The sequence below is a fragment of the Oncorhynchus mykiss genome, chromosome 21 (assembly GCF_013265735.2).
Source record: "Oncorhynchus mykiss isolate Arlee chromosome 21, USDA_OmykA_1.1, whole genome shotgun sequence".
NCBI classification, from domain to species: Eukaryota; Metazoa; Chordata; class Actinopteri; order Salmoniformes; family Salmonidae; genus Oncorhynchus; species Oncorhynchus mykiss.
The window spans coordinates 40112976-40131867 of NC_048585.1; the positions used below are offsets into that span (position 1 = coordinate 40112976).

At 43.2% G+C, this 18892-nt stretch overlaps 2 protein-coding genes across 3 annotated transcripts; both read left to right on the plus strand.

The window, feature by feature from the left end:
• Nucleotides 1–3191, plus strand: LOC110500396 (H/ACA ribonucleoprotein complex subunit 3). Its single transcript, XM_021577747.2, has 2 exons — nucleotides 1–296; nucleotides 2518–3191. Exons 1-2 carry the CDS (start codon nucleotides 243–245, stop codon nucleotides 2656–2658), a joined length of 195 nt encoding a protein of 64 aa, XP_021433422.2. The 5' UTR covers nucleotides 1–242; the 3' UTR covers nucleotides 2659–3191.
• A 2124-nt stretch (nucleotides 3192–5315) lies between these two features.
• LOC110500397 (TOX high mobility group box family member 4) lies at nucleotides 5316–18892 on the plus strand. 2 transcript variants are annotated; one of them, XM_021577748.2, is made up of 9 exons: nucleotides 5316–6905; nucleotides 12354–12422; nucleotides 12727–13023; nucleotides 15468–15728; nucleotides 15907–16224; nucleotides 16348–16428; nucleotides 16593–17237; nucleotides 17404–17558; nucleotides 18240–18892. In XM_021577748.2, exons 1-9 carry the CDS (start codon nucleotides 6807–6809, stop codon nucleotides 18292–18294), a joined length of 1980 nt encoding a protein of 659 aa, XP_021433423.2. In that variant the 5' UTR covers nucleotides 5316–6806; the 3' UTR covers nucleotides 18295–18892. The 2 variants fall into 2 exon arrangements, with proteins under 2 accessions (XP_021433423.2, XP_021433424.2); XM_021577749.2 differs by having other exon boundaries at nucleotides 5316–5516.

Below are 18892 nucleotides of genomic sequence, written 5' to 3' on the forward strand. Positions count from 1 at the left end.
CAGTCTAGTAGGTGGCGGTAATGCAACATTTATTGGATGCCACCTCAACGAATAATAAAAAAAAAATTCTCGATTAGGTTTGATTAGGCACTTTTTTCCCTCACGTATATCCGCTTTCAACACTCCGAGGGGAAAAAAGCACGTGGAGCGCTGAACGCAACAAATACAGGCACATTTTCTGTCAAATAAAAGCTAACAAGTCCACTTGTTTATAACTTACAAAGCACAAGTTATTCGTCACGATGTTTCTGCAGTTCTACTTGAACGAGAATGGGGAGAGAGATTACACTCTGAAGGTAGGTTTCGCTAGCTAACAACTAATTAACTAGCATGCAAACCCGTTAGCAATATTCAATGATATGGTATAGAATCGTGTCCACTCTGTGCACATAAATATTACGTCTGTCTTCTGCATTGTAAGAAAAGTTTAGCGGAGTGCGTTAATCCATTGTGTTTTTTTAGGGAGGTAGGCTAGCTGTGCATCAAAATAACGCTACCGCATATCTTAGGGCTTCACCCTAAGAAAAAACGTTCCAGTTAACAACGCCATGTATTTACTATATAGAAACTCTACTTAACATATGTGAAATGTGTCCCTCGCTATCAAATAAACGTCTGAATCCAACTTTAGTCCGAAAAGCACCATATTCATGTCGTGTTAAACAGCCGGCTGCCATTGGACCACGCAGTTCACGTGAGAATTCCTACCATGAAAGTCTACCACGGTCTACTCAACACAGCAGGAATATGGTGCGGTTCGGACAGAAGTTGAATTCAGATGTTTATTTGATAGCGAAGCACACATTTCACTGTACGTCTGGTAGAGCTGACAAGGTACAAATCTGTCGTTCTGCCCCTGAACAGGCAGTTAACCCACTGTTCCTAAGCCGTCATTGAAAATAAGAATTTGTTCTTAACTGACTTGCCTAGTTAAATAAAGGTAACATTTTAAAAAATAGAGTTGCTAGAGAATATATATATATATATGCCCTTTTTTGACTGGAAACTTTTTGGGGGTGAAGCTGGCTATATTGTGATATGGGTTATTCGCAGAGGGAGTCCAACCAATACAAAGACTCCCGATGTTGTCCCAAAGCTAAGCGGTAGGCAGTCAAGTAGGGCGACAGGTGAACCACTATCTGGGTTAGAGACCTAACGTTCAGATTCAATCTCTTATTCACCAGCTCTGCAAGCATTGTCAAAATACGTTCATTGATCATATGGAGTTTGCTGAGAAACTATGCTCATTTGCTCATGTTAAGGCCAATATGTACTGCCCAAAACACATACAACATATACAAGCAGCCCAAAAAAATGCCTATTCAGCATCTCCTTACAAGCCACGCACAGGTCGGAAGTCGAAAACAGCTCTTGTACATACTGGCCGTAACAAGAGTAAATTTAAGCTCGTATTTGGTGACAAGCAAACATATTTTGAAATTAAGGTTATAACGCTTTGCAGAGCTGGTGAATGGAAGTTTCAATCAGAGTTTTAAGCTGTAAGACCATTGGGCCCATAGAAATATGCCCTTGAGCAAGGCACTTAACCCCTAAGTGCTCCAGGGTCCCCATTGATAATGTCAGACTCTGGCTGTGAACTGAACCAGTACCTGGGCTTGAGGAGACTGACGCCCAGTATCCTTAAATTCAAAGTCCCATTAACTAGCTCTGCAAATGTTTTAATGTCCACATATGTTCGGGCTTTAACCAAAATATGGAGTTCCGCAGAGCCGCTATCGTCATTACTGTGGTTACGTACTTTCAAAACATGTCTAAATAAAATCAATGATACTTTCGGGATACAGTACGGTAGCTGGATCAGCTGACTTGTGCTTGGCAGTAATGAGTGATTTTTATTGCCAGTGCCGAAGGTAGATAATGTGCATGCGCACTTGGTCAAAAAGGATACATTTTTATTTAGACCATTTTTGGAAGTACATACCATGCGTAACTGCAGTAATGGCGATAGTTGCTGTGCGAACGCTCCATATTTTGGTGAGTGCCAAACATATTTTGAGGTTATGTTTACGGAGCTGGTTAATGGGACTTTGAATTGAAGAATCCTGGGCAGCAGAGATCTCATCTCCTCGATCACAGGTACTGGTTCAGCTGTGACCCCACTCTCCGAAGGTCTCTGAGTTGAGATATGCAAAAAACACATGCTTATACGTTAATTCAAACTTGTACATGTGTGAATTAAGGACAAATATAATCACCCACCTAATTATTATTTGTATATGGTGTTATTCTTATTGTAGCTAGTTTCTGATTGTAACTGTTCTTAGGTCCTGCTTAGATGGCATCTCTAAACATCAACTACTGATGCAATTCATAACCTTCTCAGAGGTGGTCCACGTATCCAAACTTTACATCTAATTTTTTTCTGACCCTACAGCTTCTGTAGAAAATGGGCCTGTTCAACCCTGTAACGTTGTGACAAGCTATACTCAGCTACTTGTTCATGCTATCTCTTTCCTTGTCATACCTCTCTCCTCTCTTCACCCTGTGACCAAACAGAAGGTGGATCTATTGGGCCAGCCCACCAGCTCTGCCCATCCCGCCCGCTTCTCGCCTGACGACAAGTTCTCCCGGCACCGGGTAACTCTGAAGAAACGCTTCGGCCTCCTCCTCACCCAGCAGCCCAGACCAGTTCTGTGATTGAAGCATGAATGACAACTATTGTGCCTGATTCACCCTCCAGGGCCGACCCGAACTGTAGACCTACTGCGTTGGCTTGGATATTTTCTTTGTACGTTGTCCTTTCTAGCACGGTTACAGCTAAACAGTACAGCTCAGCATGGCCCTAAAGTGTGAATCAGGCTTTGATTTATCATCAATTGATTTAAAAGGCTCGCTCCACAATTGTTTGAGACGTATGGGCCCAGAGGATGTATGTCTTGGGGCTAGCCTGAGAAATCTGTTTATGAAAATCTCAGGCCTGCTCCTATATAGGCTATTTGCCCTGACAGAATGTAATTTTTAAATGTAGTTTTTATTTCTGTGTGTATACAGAACATCATTCTGGACATGAAGTCCATACAGAGTGCTGTATGTGATTTTCCTAATCCTTATGAATGTGGTTTCAGAGCTGTCAAAATCAACTGTTCAATTAACATGTACTAGTGTCAATATTTTTCTAAAGATATTTGTTTTGGAGATGGAGAAAAAATTAAACGTGAGAACTACTCTTGTATGTGTACTGAAATGTAGTTGGATAAATGTATAGGGCAGAGGTGCCATGGGGCTGTGAGGTTGCTTAGGCAGAGAGCTTTGTAGATATTGAATATATTTTTCAATCAACTTTTTGTTAGCTAATTACGTTTTGATTGTGTATATATTATAATCTCCAGCAGATCCGTTTGCTTACAGGCTTTCTGTGTAGATTAAGACACCTTGGAGCTGGTGCCAGATTCAGAATTGTACCTCAATCCTAGGGTGAGAAATGTATTGTACTCCTAATTGTTCCATCATCCCAACTGTTATACAGAAGATTGAACTACTGCTATTAATTAAACTAGCAGTTGTTCAATCTTCTTGTTGTAAAATTTGGGATAATGGGATTACAATGCATTTATCAGCCCTGGATTGAGGCATGTTTTCCCGAGACTAATCTCTTGCCGGCTCCATGGTGTCTTAAAGGCGCTGCAGCATTTCCGGTGATACAGCCTCTGTGGAAGTCAGGGCATTCTTGCGCTTTGGAGAGCTGTTATAAAATAAGTGAGTTTGTGTTTATACAGGACCTCCCGCCCCCACCTGTAGCCAACCAATCATGTTAATGTGGAGCTCTAGAGACCCCCACATTGTTACCAAATTTGGGATTAGACCCTTCATACGGAGCCACGGACCACATTTTCGGATCAAACATGAATTGGCTTTTAATCTACACAGGAAGCCTAACTGAGCCTAGTGCAACTGTAAGCAAGCAGGTCAGATCGGCTAGCTAGTATATACAGTGCATTCAGAAAGTATCAGACCCCTTGACTTTTTCCACATTTTGTAACATCACGTCCTTATTCTAAAATTGATTAAATTGTCCCCCCCCTAATTACACACAATACTGATGACAAAGCAAAAACAGGTTTTTAGAAATGCATTAAAAATAAAAAACAGACATACCTTAAGACCCTTTGCTATGAGGCTCGAAATTGAGCTCAGGTGCATCCTATTTCCATTGATCATCCTTGAGCTGTTTCTACAACTTGATTGGAGTCCACCTGTGATAAATTCAATTGATTTGGATGTGCAAGGCACACATCTGTCTATATAAGGTCCCACAGTTGACAGTGCACGTCAGAGCAAAAACCAAGCCATGAGGTCAAAATAATTGTCCAAGAACACAGTGTCGTCATTCTTAATTGGATGAAGTTGGGAACCACAAAGACTCTTCCTAGAACTGGCCAAACTAAGTAATCGGGGGAGAAGGGCCTTGGTCAGGGAGGAGACCGAGAACCCAATGGTCACTGACCAAATTCCTCTGTGGAGATACAGCATTCTACCAATCAGGCCTTTAGGTTAGAGTGGTCAGACAGAAGCCTTTCCTCAGTAAAGGGCAGTTTGCCAAAAGGCACCTAAAGACGCTTCGATCATGAGAAACAAGATTGAACTCAAGCGTGAATGCCAAGTGTCACATCTGGAAGAAACATGGCACCATCACTATGGTGAGGCATGGTGGTGCAGCATCATGCCGTGGGGATGTTTTTCAGCGGCAGGGACTGGAAGCCTAGTCGGGATCGAGGGAAAGATGACCGGACAAGTACAGAGATCCTTGATGATAACCTGCTCCAGAGCACTCCGGACCTCAAACTGGGGTGATGGTTCACCTTCCAACAGGACGACCATAAGCACACAGCCAAGACAATGCAGGAGTGACTTTGGGACAAGTTTCTGAGTGGCCCAGCCCGATCAAACATATCTGGAGAGACCTGAAAATAGCTGTGCAGTGACACTCCCCATCCAACCTGCCAGAGTTTGAGAGGATTTGCAGAGAAGACTAGGAGAAACTCCCCAAATACAGGTAGCTAAACTTGTAGCGTCATACCCAAGAACACTTGAGGCTGTAATCGCTGCCAAAGGTACCTCAAAGTACTGCTCAGTCTGAATAATTATGTAAATGTTATTTGACTTTTTGTTCATGTACAAGCAAAAAAAAAAGACGTCCCAAATTGTATCTTTTTATTACATTAATATGAAAATGTGAGTAAAACACGTTTTAAGTTGTGATGACTTATCGTTTTCTGTGTATTCTGACAATGGTATAGGAAAGAATACAGTAGAAATGTAGGTATTTATTCAAGAACATTCAAATGATTGTTAAACTGTAGTTCACAAATAGCTTTTCCACTTAGCTAACTCGAGCTCGCGGAACTTCAACTTGTTTGTCGCTCTGTGGAAACGATGTCACTTCCTCTTCTCGAGACAATCACGGAAGCTGGTGCAATGTCATTTTTTTTAGGATAAATTATCACGGGCGAAATTCAGAACAGTGGGACAGAGCAGATTTCGGGGTAATAATGGAGGTAAGATGCGTATAAAGTTTCGCAGTGGGGAATCACGCGTGGTCGGCATATTCACTACGTGTACAGATGGGATTGCACAAGTGTCCACAATCTTTGGTTTTCCAACACACAATGAACACTCGCTCAGCCCGACATCAATTCCGATATAACGTTAGCTTACAGTTTCCTAGTTTGTCACTAGAGCTGCAGTTCGCTTCTGATTCTTTAAAAGTCCTTGAAGCCTTAGACGAACTTGTTAGTGAGCTTCACGTGGCCTTGTTTCAAAAGCTGAGAACGCTTGCTAGTAAAACCAAGAGCTCAACACAGGAAAAGTGCAGTCATGATCCCTTTCTTACCATATTCCGACTGTTCAAATAAACCTGCGACAATGGCTATTTACCAAAATTAATGTTGACGATTGGCTTTACCAAATATTTGAAATTGAGTTACTAGTGGTCTGGGATATTCTGCCTCCAGAGAATAAACTGTTAAAATGATTTCATTTGGTTTACTAGGCCATTGGGATGAACCATTTGAGAAAAATGGGGTCCTCGGGGGGGAGAGAAGTCTGTGCGATTTGTTTACTTATTTCAATTAGAGAGTGGTTGTATACAGACTTGAGTCAGCCATATGATTATCTACACAAGAACGTTGATTGTTACATGATGACAAATCTTTGAACTAAAACAACTGTGAAAGCAAAAGTCCGAAATCCCAGACTATTCCCAACCATTCCCCACACAGGAACCCGACCCACGGTGATTGATTCCAATCCAAATCCACAGTTCAGGATCCATTGAGCAGCCTTGTTCGAGCGCAGAGCAGCTGTGAAAAAGAACCAGACGAGCTCAATTCTGAAATGCCTCAGGACACATCAAAATACGGTTATTTGCGGTACTCCATATAACTTGTAATATTACCCATCTGTTAACATGAGTTTCTGTTTTTTGTCGGGTGTAGTATGATTCGGTACCACACAGCCTTGCGTCAGCTAGGATAGCCACGCGAATTAGTCAAGAGACAGGTTATTTTTGGTGTGAGTGAGAGCGCTGGGGTGCATTACAATAATTATTTGGCCATATGAGCTTAGCTAACAACTGCTTCGTTTCATATCATCAAGTCGCTAAATCCTGCATATTTCATGACAGATCTGAATTCATTGTGTGTAGCCTCGAGTTGGATTTTTTGGGGGGGGTTATACATTTTGTGGTACTGAAACAAAGACAGTGGTACAGACGTTTTAGATTATAGATTTATTCCGTATATCAACCAATTGCATTGATTTAATGTCATACGAGGCGCCATTAGATAATGGACCTGAATTTTTATTCCGATCTAACGGATGGGACTGGGCCACACGGAGATCCAGAATTCCTGGACCCTGGGTCTTTCAATGGATATGACAATAAGGTGACTGACAGCGAGATTGATTTGACAAGCGACCTGTGTGTCTGTCTGTGTGTTGTGCTCTATGGAAAACTCACGGACTCTCACATGCACTCAGAATCCTGTACAATAACTATTTTACAACAGCATATAAGGGCTTGGGTGAATATGTAGTATATACAGTACATGTGTGTGGGGAAGTGATGTGAGCTCAGCTGTTATTGGGATTTTCAATGTTTTGATGAATGGTAAAGTTTGTGTGAACATTATATATATTTTTTAAATTTAATCTTTATTTAACTAGGCAAGTCAATATTTGTATTTATTATAGATCCCCTGGCAGCAGCTACTCTTCCTGGGGTCCAGCAAAATTAAGGCAGTTTATACAATTTAAAAAACATTACAATACATTCAGACTGTGCTCCTACTCTACCACTACCACATATACAGTGGGGCAAAACAGTATTTAGTCAGCCACCAATTGTGCAAGTTCTCCCACTTAAAAAGATGAGAGAGGCCTGTATGTAATTTATCATAGGTACACTTCAACTATGACAGACAAAATGAGGGGAAAAAAATCCAGAAAATCACATTGTAGGATTTTTAATGAATGTATTTGCAAATTATGGTGGAAAATAAGTATTTGGTCAATAACAAAAGTTTATCTCAATACTTTGTTATATACCCTTTGTTGGCAATGACAGAGGTCAAACGTTTTCTGTAAGTCTTCACAAGGTTTTCACACACTGTTGCTGGTATTTTGGCCCATTCCTCCATGCAGATCTCCTCTAGAGCAGTGATGTTTTGGGGCTGTTGCTGGGCAACACAGACTTTCAAATCCCTCCAAAGATTTTCTATGGGGTTGAGATCTGGAGACTGGCTAGGCCACTCCAGGACCTTGAAATAAATGCTTCTTACGAAGCCACTCCTTCGTTGCCCGGGCGGTGTGTTTGGGATCATTGTCATGCTGAAAGACCCAGCCACGTTTCATCTTCAATGCCCTTGCTGATGGAAGGAGGTTTTCACTCAAAATCTCACGATACATGGCCCCATTCATTCTTTCCTTTACACGGATCAGTCGTCCTGGTCCCTTTGCAGAAAAACAGCCCCAAAGCATGATGTTCCCACCCCCATGCTTCACAGTAGGTATGGTGTTCTTTGGATGCAACTCAGCATTCTTTGTCCTCCAAACACGACGAGTTGAGTTTTTACCAGAAAGTTATATTTTGGTTTCATCTGACCATATGACATTCTCCCAATTTTCTTCTGGATTATCCAAATACTCTCTAGCAAACTTCAGACGGGCCTGGACATGTACTGGCTTAAGCAGGGGGACACGTCTGGCACTGCAGGATTTGAGTCCCTGGCGGTGTAGTGTGTTACTGATGGTAGGCTTTGTTACTTTGGTCCCAGCTCTCTGCAGGTCATTCACTAGGTCCCCCCGTGTGGTTCTGGGATTTTTGATCACCGTTCTTGTGATCATTTTGACCCCACGGGGTGAGATCTTGTGTGGAGCCCCAGATCGAGGGAGATTATCAGTGGTCTTGTATGTCTTCCATTTCCTAATAATTTCTCCCACAGTTGATTTCTTCAAACCAAGCTGCTTACCTATTGCAGATTCAGTCTTCCCAGCCTGGTGCAGGTCTACAATTTTGTTTCTGGTGTCCTTTGACAGCTCTTTGGTCTTGGCCATAGTGGAGTTTGGAGTGTGACTGTTTGAGGTTGTGGACAGGTGTCTTTTATACTGATAACAAGTTCAAACAGGTGCCATTAATACAGGTAACGAGTGGAGGACAGAGGAGCCTCTTAAAGAAGAAGTTACAGGTCTGTGAGAGCCAGAAATCTTGCTTGTTTGTAGGTGACCAAATACTTATTTTCCACCATAATTTGCAAATAAATTCATTAAAAATCCTACAATGTGATTTTCTAGATTTCCCCCCCTCATTTTGTCTGTCATAGTTGAAGTGTACCTATGATGAAAATTACAGGCCTCTCATCTTTTTAAGTGGGAGAACTTGCACAATTGGTGGCTGACTAAATACTTTTTTGCCCCACTGTATACAGTACAAAATCCATGCCTACGTGTGTGTGTGTGTGTGTATAGTGCAGTGCGTATTTTTATTTTTATTTTATTTTACCTTTATTTAACCAGGCAAGTCAGTTAAGAACAAATTCTTATTTTCAATGACGGCCTGGGAACAGTGGGTTAACTGCCTGTTCAGGGGCAGAACGACAGATTTGTACCTTGTCAGCTCGGGGGTTTTGAACTCACAACCTTCCGGTTACTAGTCCAACGCTCTAACCACTAGGCTACCCTGCCGCCCCTGCCGCCCCGTATGCTATCGTGTGTGTGTATATGCACCTATGTTTGTGTTGCTTCACAGTCCCTGCTGTTCAATAAGGTGTTTTTTTTAATCTGTTTATTAAATCAAAATGTTTTGCTTGCATGAGTTACTTGATGTGGAATAGAGTTCCATGTAGTCAGGGCTCTATTTAGTACTGTGCGCCTTCCATAGTCTGTTCTGGACTTGGGGACTGTGAAGAGACCTCTTGTGGGGTATACATGGGTGTCCGAGCTGTGTGCCAGTAATTCAAACAGACAGCTCGGTGCATTCGACATGTACAATACATCTCATAAATACAAGCAGTGAGGAAGTCAATTTCTCCTCCACTTTGAGCCAGGAGAGATTGACATGCATATTATTAATATTAGCCCTCTGTGTACATCCAATGGCCAGCCGTGCTGCCCTGCTCTGAACCAATTGCAATTTTCCTAAGTCCTTTTTTGTGGCACCTGACCCTACGACTGAACAGTAGTCCAGGTGCGACAAAACTAGGGCCTGTAGGACCTGCCTTGTTGACAGTGCTGTCAAGAAGGTAGAGCAGTGCCTTATCATAGACATACTTCTCCCCATCTTAGCTACCGTATCAATATGTTTTGACCATGACAGTTTACATTCCAGGGTAACTCCAAGCAGTTTAGTCACCTCAACTTGCTCAATATCCACATTATTTATTACCATATTTAGTTGAGGTTTAGGGTTTTGTGAATGATTTGTCCCAAATATAATTATTTTAGTTTTATAAATATTTAGGACTAACTTATTCCTTGCCACCCACTCTGAAACTAACTGCAACTCTTTGTTTAGTGTTGTAGTCATTTCAGTCGCTGTAGTAGCTCACATGTATATTGTTGAGTCATCCGCATACATAGACACTCTGGCTTTCCTCAAGGCCAGTGGCAATTCATTAGTAAAGAATGAAAAAAGTAATGGGCCAAGACAGATACCTTGGGGAATTTCTGATTCTACCTCGATAATGTTGGAGAGGCTTCCATTAAAGAACACCCTCAGTGTTCTGCTAAACAGGTAACTCTTTATCCACAATATAGCAGGCGGTGTAAAGCCATAACACATAAGTTTTGCCAGCAGCAGACTATGATCGATTACTGTCAAAGGGCCGCACTGAAGTCTAACAATCCTTTTATCATCAATTTCTCTCAGCCAATCATCAGTCATTTGTGTAAGTGCTGTGCTTGTTGAATGTCCTCTATAAGCATGCTGAAAGTCTGTTGTCAATTTGTTTACTGTAAAATAGCATTTTATCTGGTCAAACACAATTTTTTCCAAAAGTTTATTAAGGGTTGGTAACAGGCTGATTGGTCGGCTATTTGAGCCAGTAAAGGGGGCTTTACTATTCTTAGGTAGCGGAATGACTTTTGCTTCACTCCAAGCCTGAGGGCACACACTTGCTAGTAGGCTTAAATTGAAGATGTGGCAAATAGGAGCGGCAATATCATCCGCTATTATCCTCAGTCATTTTCCATCCAAGTTGTCAGACCCCGGTGGCTTGTCATTGTTGATAAACAATAATTTGTTCACCTCTTCCTCACTAACTTTACGGAATTTAAAATTACAATGCTTGTTCTGTCATAATTCGGTCATTTTTCCTTCGATGTGTACTATCAGCACATGTTATGCCTAAATATGCTAATCGTGCCAATGAAAAAATCATTAAAGTAGTTGGCAATATCAGTTGATTTTGTGATGAATGAGCCATCTGATTCAATGAATGATGGAGCTGAGTTTGCCTTTTTCCCCAGAATTTCATTTAAGGCACTCCAAAGCTTTTTACTATCAATCTTTATTTCATTTATCTTGGTTTCATAGTGTAGTTTCTTCTTCTTTTTATTCAGTTTAGTCACATGATTTCTCAATTTGCAATACGTTTGCCAATTGGTTGTGCAGCCAGACTTATTTGCCATTCATTTTGCCTCATCCCTCTCAACCATACAATTTTTCAATTCCTCATCAATCCATGGGGATTTAGCACATTTTAGCCATTTTCTTAATGGTGCATACTTTTTAGCAACTGGAGTAAGCAATTTCATAAATGTTTCAAGTGCAGTGTCTGTTTGCTCCTCATTACACACCACGGACCAACAAATATTCTTTACATCAATAACATAGGAATCACTACAAAACTTCTTGTATGACCTCTTATACACTATGTTAGGCCCAGCTGTTGGAACTTTGGTTTTCCTAGATATGGCTACTATGTTGTGATCACTACATCTGATGGATCTGGATACTGCTTTCAAGCTAATTTCTGCAGCATTAGTAAAGATGTGATCAATACATGTTGATGATTTCATTCATGTGCTGTTTGTAACTACCCTGGTAGGTTGACTGATAACCAGGTTGCAGGCACTGGTTACAGTTTGAAGCTTTTTCTTGAGTGGGCAGCTTGATGAAAGCCAGTCAATATTTAAATCAACCAGAGAATATACCTCTCTGTTGATATCACATACATTATCAAGCATTTCACACATATTATCCAGATACTGACTTAGCACTTGATGGTCTATAGCAGCTTCCCACCAAAATGGGCTTTAGGTGAGGCAGATGAACCTGTATCCATATTATTTCAATAGTATTTGACGTGAGATCTTCTCTAATCTTTACAGGAATGTGGTTCTGAATATAAACAGCACCTTCACCATTGGCATTTCTATCTTTTCTATAAATCTTATAACCTTGTATTGCTACCACTGTATCAAAGGTATTATCTAAGTGAGTTTCAGAGATAGTCAGAATATGAATGTCATCTGTTACTAGTAAATTATTGATTTCATGAACCTTGTTTCTTAAGCTGCATATATTAACAAGGGCTATTTTGAGCACTTTTCTTCTGGAATGCTTAATTGCTTTCGTTGCTTTACTGGGAAGCTTAGCAGCAGTAGATGTGCTCAGTTAAGAACAAATTCTTATTTACAATGACGGCCTACCTCGGCCAAACCCGGACGACACTGGGCCAATTGTGCGCCGCCCTATGGGACTCCCAATCACGGCCGGATGTGATACAGCAGCCTTGTATGATGCCACAGATGTTTTAAAGGGATGCTGACTGTTAGGATGATGATGAGACTCATCCTCCTATGTGATGATGATTTGACCCGTGTGTGTGTTTCAGTTCCCTGAAGGCAATAATAACTACCTGACCATCAGCGGGGCGGGCCATCCGTTCCTCTCATCCTCTGAGGTAGCTACTCATTCCTTCCATCCACTTCTCTCGCTTCTAAACTCTCATTCACTCTCTTTTTCTCTCCACTATCCTGTCTCTCTCTCTCTCTCTCTCTTTACAACACACACAATCTGCAGTTACTCACACAACACTCACACCCAATATAGCAGGGGAGGATGTCTCAATCTATAATAATAATAACCTTTGCTCTTCCCCCTCTTCTCTCCTCCTCTTCCTCTTTTCTCCATACCCCCTTTCCTTGTTACCATCTCCGCTCCCCCATCCCCCACCGTCTCTTCTCCCTCTCGCTCTTCCCCAATAGACGTTCCACACCCCTAGTCTGGGAGATGAGGAGTTCGAGATCCCCCCTATCTCCCTGGATCCAGACCAGGCGCTCATCGTGTCCGATGTGGTGGCCCATTTCGGAGCGCTATCGGATGGAGAGCGCAGTGGCTTGTCCACCCCCGGGAACGTTGTGGTCGGGGGAGACGATCCGTCCTTCGCCTCCACCTTTGTGAATCCCCACCCGGGGTCTCAGGGACTGGACCACCACCTGAGTCTGGGGGTCATCAGTCAGCCAGGTGGAGGAGGAGCTATTCTGGGGTCTGCTCTGAGCATGGTGAGGACTGCAAGGGTTGAGAATGCTTTTGAAATGGCACCCTATTCTCTATGTAGTGCACTGCTTTTGAAAAGGGCCTGCATATGAATCTGGTCAAATGTAGTACACTATATGCAGTACCAGTCAAAAGTTTGGACACACATACTCATTCCAAGGTTTTTCTTTATTTTTACTATTTTCTACATTGTAGAATAATAGTGAAGACATCTTCACCTGGAATGCGTTTCCAACAGTCTTGAAGGAGTTCCCACATATGCGAAGCACTTGGCTGCTTTTCCTTCACTCAATTGGGTTGAGGTCAGGTGATATTAGAGGCCAGGTCATCTGATGCAGCCCTCATCACTCCTTCTTGGTCAAATAGCCCTTACATAACTCTAATGAACTTATCCTCTGCAGCAGAGGTAACTCCTTTCCTGTGGCGGTCCTCATGAGAGCCAGTTTCATCATAGCGCTTGATGGTTTTTACGACTGCGCTTAAAGAAACTTTTAAAGCTCTTGAAATGTTCTGTATTGACTGACCATGTCTTCAAGTAATGAACTGTCACTTCTCTTTGCTTATTATAGCTGTTCTTGTCATAATATGGACTCTGTCTTTTACCAAATTAGGCTATCTTCTGTATACCACCCCTACCATGTCACAACACAGCTGATTGGCTCAAAGGAAATAAATTCCACAAATTCACTTTTAACAAGGCACACCTGTTAATTGAAATGCATTCCAGGTGACTACCTCATGAAGTTGGTCGAGAAAATGCCAAGAGTGTGTGAAGGTGTCATCAAGGCAAAGGGTGGCTACTGTGAAGAATATCAAATATATTTTGATTTGTTTAAAACTTTTTTTGGTTTACTACATGATTCCATATGTGTTATTTCATAGTTTTGATGTCTTCACTATTATTCTACAATGTAGAAAATAGTAAAAATAAAGAAAAACCCTGGAATGAGTAGGTGTGTCCAAACATTTGACTGGTACTGTAGCCTATTAGGGTGCCATTTCCGACACAATTAGTTCTTGACAGAAATGTGAAATTATATGAATTGGGCCCTTTTCACACCACAGTCCATTCTTTGATAACAAGATGGTTGCTGCCTGTAATCAGGCCCGGTCCTGGCCCTTCTGCCGCCCTAGGCGAGACAATTTAATTGGGTTCATTTTCGGTTCTGAATGAAAGTTGAACACGTCTTGAGTAGGACTGGACCGGACCAAATCTGAACCAAACATAGACATCTATCTAACACACATCTAACATAGACATACGTCTATGATTGGTCCAGATTAGATCCGGTCCATGAATGTTGAAATCAAGTCCGGACGACACCAAATCAATACACAAAAAAAGACGTCCTGACAGGGCTAAAAGAAATACGTCCAAAAGACTTCCTCGTTGGTCCGTGCTTACTGGGGTGCAGTGGAGGCTGGTAGGACGAGCTATAGGAGGACGGGCTCATTGTCATGGCTGGACTGGAATAAATGGGACTGTATCAATGACCACAATGACATTTTATGAATGCTCATCCATGTGGTAGACCTACCATTTGTAAAAAATAGGCAGTTGCATTGGCTTTATTAGTCCTGATTCCTGTCAATAATCATGTTGGCTGTTTTAAGCTCTGAATATCAGCTACCCAACTTTATCAGGAGTTATCCTGAGCCTATTTGCAATGAGAATCAGTGTGTTTACATAGCGGGAAATGCAGAATCATTTTATTTTTCACTATGATCATCTTTTAAGACCAATTATGGATACAAACTTGTAACCACTGATTATCATGACAATTTAGCCCACGGTGTGACACTCCTGGACAGCAGTTGTGAGCAGCCAGATTTTTCCATTCCATATTATCCATTTTATTTTGAGCTGTCCTGTTTTAAGGATATGATGTTTGTTAACATGCCATATTCGCATCGAAGCACATTTTTTATTTGATTGGGTGCCATTTAGGTTAGGCTATTTGATCGGCGAAGCGTGCATGATGTTAAAAGTGTCTCATGACATTGACATACATTTTTACCTGTAGGCTACAGCAAAGGCCATATACTCTTTCTACCATAGGCTAAATGATTTATGTTAGATTATTTTTTTGAAGTAATGTTGGTGTAGTGCCGCAGCGGTGTGTCTCGCCAACAGCACACTGGAGAGGCGCATTCGGCATTGACGAGCAAAATATTTTGCGCCCCTGCTTTTGACAAAGTGGCCTCTGCTTATCACAGGAGGGCATCAGCGCTCACCTAAATAATCCATATGCCACTAGGTGAGAGGAATTGTAGTTATTTTTGGGCAAAATGATGTGAGGTTTTTATGTGTTGTTGACGGTGTGTCGCTCTCGTCAATCTGCTGCTGTCGATGGCCACCTAATCCTGCCTAATGGGCGGGCCAGTCCTGCCTGCCTGTAATACATTGTCTTTGGCTTTTTCTGAGTATGAACCCTGCCTCATTTTCCAGGATCTGGGCCACCCTGTTGGCTCCCAGTTCAGCAGCTCCTCCCCCATGACCATAGACGTCCCGCTGAGTGACATGGACCACAGCCTGCTGGGCCACAACCAGCTGATCACCATCGACCAATCGGAGCTCAGCGCCCAGCTGGGGCTCAGCCTAGGGGGCGGGGCCAACCTGGCGAGGTCGCAGTCACCTGACCAACCACTGTCGGCCGCTGCTTCGCCGGCCGGCTCGCTACAGGACGACGACATGGACGACTTCAGACAGGTCAGTCCTATTGGTCGGTCTGTCTTACAAGTCAGTCTGTCTGTTTATTGGTTCGTCTGTCTGCCTCAGTCTCTTCATTGATTACAGTCACACACTTTATATGAAACTGATGTCCTTGTTTTTGCTATTTCTCCCTTTCTCCCATCCCACCCCTCCTTCTGCCATTCTAACTCAGCAGAGTGTGCTGGTGGAGTCCCCTATCTCTCTCGGTGTCATCTCCCTCGAGCCCCCTCTCTCTGACTCCCCCATTCCTTCCTTTGCTCCGTCCTCCAGCACCCCTCCTACCCTCGTCCGGAGAAGGGCAGCGGCCGGAGGAGGGAAGAAAGGGAAGAAAAAGAAAGACCCTAACGAGCCCCAGAAGCCTGTGTCGGCCTACGCTCTGTTCTTCAGGGACACGCAGGCAGCCATTAAGGGCCAGAATCCCAGCGCCACCTTCGGAGAGGTGTCCAAGATAGTGGCCTCCATGTGGGATAGCCTGGGGGAGGAGCAGAAGCAGGTACACACATTCACATGTGCAAACACGCATGTTCACAATCACATTCACTACACAAGCACACGCAGATATGAATAATGTAATGGTATCGGGTTCATGATATTCCTGTATGTGTATTCCTCTCAGGTGTACAAGAGGAAGACGGAAGCAGCTAAGAAGGAGTATCTCGAGGCTCTGGAAGCCTACAGAGATCATCAGCTTTCTCAGGTGAGGCAAGACGAGTATTCCTAGAGAGCACTTCAGTTATTTGTGTGAGTAGGTTTATTATGATGGCCACCCTTTGTCAGTGTGTAAACTACATCTCCTCTTTCCCCTCTCAACTCCTCTCTCTTGCAACCCCTCTACCTTTCTCCTCCTCTTCTCTCTCCCAGCCGACCATTGAGGTTCTGGACACTTCCCCGTCACCTCCCTCTTCTCCTCCCGTTGCCCCACTCCCCGCCCCTGCTCCCCGTTCCACCCGTTCCTCCGTCCCCCACCTCGCCCCTGAAGAGAACACCATCACCAACATCTGCACCTCCAACATCATCCTAGCAGGTGGAGACCTCCCTCAGGTCACCACCCGCTCCCGTACAGGGGTGCAAAAACCCCCCACTCCTACGCCCGCCCTGGCCCTAAACCCCCCCACCGTTACAAAAATCATCATCAAGCAACAGACGTCGCCATCAGGGGTAATGGTGGTGTCAAGTAGTACGGTATTGTCTACTCGGCAGCCGCCACCACTCCAACAGATGCAGAACACCCCTCCTCCGCCCCGTCTCCAGCAGATGGTACATGCCCAGGCTCCACCGCCACTGCAGGCCAAACCAAGAGGCGGGGGTGCCATGGCACCACCCCCTCTGCAGATCAAGATCGTCCCTCCCGCCTCAGATTTGGACTCTCCCGTTATCGGTACGGCGGCAGGGGGGTTAGCCGCGTTGGGGGGGGCCACTCCGACCTCGGGGGAGGTGGTACAGTCCGCTGCCTTAGTAACGGCCTGTTCGACGGAAGCCGAGGACGGGGCTGAAGGAGAGGATGGGGTAAGAGAAGTATAGAATAGAAAAACTTTAGCATATATTTTCAGAATTTTCTCTGAAAATTCAGGGCCCTGGTCATCTAATGATTGGTATCCTGTATATCAACCACTGTCTTTCTCTCTCCTCTACCTCTCTCCCTACGGTCTTTCACCTCTCCCTCCCTTCCCAGATGCAGGTGGAGTTGAATGTATCTCCAGGGCCAGATGTGACCCAGGCCTGCAGCCCTAACCTGTGTGTCCGAGCGGGCTGCACCAACCCAGCTGTAGAGAACAAGGACTGGGACAGGGAATACTGCAGCAACAAGTGTGTGGCCACACACTGCAGGTACAGACAGATAGATGGCTGGACATAGGCTGCGTTTAGACAGGCAGCACAATTCTGCGCTTTTTAAACTTTTTTTCACTTTTGATCAATCAGATAAGTGCCGAAAAAAATCTGATGTGAAAAAATCTGATGATTGGTCAAAATACCAATTTGTGGAAAAAATATCAGAATTGGGCTGCCTGTCTAAATGCAGCCATACAGACACATATACAGAACACACTGACATTACCACCTGAAACACTTAGGAGTCAAGATGGATCATGTTCTTCCCAAAGAATGGTCTCGAGGCAAAAGAACCGCACACCTGTTTAGGCGAGGTGCTGGCTAGAAGAGTAGAACACCTGTTTAGGCGAGGTGCTGGCTAGAAGAGTAGAACACCTGTTTAGGCGAGGTGCTGGCTAGAAGAGTAGAACACTTGGAAAAGAAAAGGAGAGCCACACACTCTAGGAGCTCCGATGCAATAATTTTATAACCTAATAACCAACATTTCGACAGCTCAGATCCAGACTCATTGTGGAGAAGAAACGAATGTCCGTGGGCGTGGCGTAGCGTTTGGCAGTAGCCAGGAAAGGAAAATGTCGATAAAGCAACATTTCTGCGCTAATTGTCATTTTTTTTAAATGTATTATTGATTAGTTGATCTATTTTATTTTTTTTTTCTCCAATTTATTGTCTTCATAGGGATGTGTTCATGGCCTGGTGTGCGATCCGAGGGCAGGACTCCACTGTCACGTAAGGAATGGACAGAAGAGAGGAGTGATAGATGGACAGACTTCAAAGAGGAGTGAGAGGAGAGAAGAGTGATATTTGGACATGATAGGGATTAGCCAGGACTAAAGAGAAAGGAGAGGGGAGTGAAGAATGGAGAAGAGAAGAGAGGGACTTGCCTTTTTTCCACAACCAGACTTTGTCCTCATAGAATAATCAAGCAGAAGACCAATACTCCTGTGCTGATACATTATGAAGTTTAAATAATAAGATCATTTTATATGAAATGTTTTTAAGGTAATATGTAATATAACGCTACAGGCACCACTGGTATGTCTCTTGCATTTCATAGCTCGTGCCATAGAGTTGGACAAAGGGCACATATCTGCAAATGGTGCTGTCCATGCAAAAATAGACTGTGTTAATCTATCTAACTCTACAGCTAATGACGGTTTTTCTCCTGACCGTGTTATCAGTGTTGTCGTTACAAGTGATTTCAAGGTATGTACAGTGCATTCGGAAAGTATTCAGACCCCTTGACTTTTTCCTCATTTTGCTACGTTACAGCCTTATTCTAAAATTGATTAAATGAAAAAAAATCTCCATCAATTTACACACCCCATAAT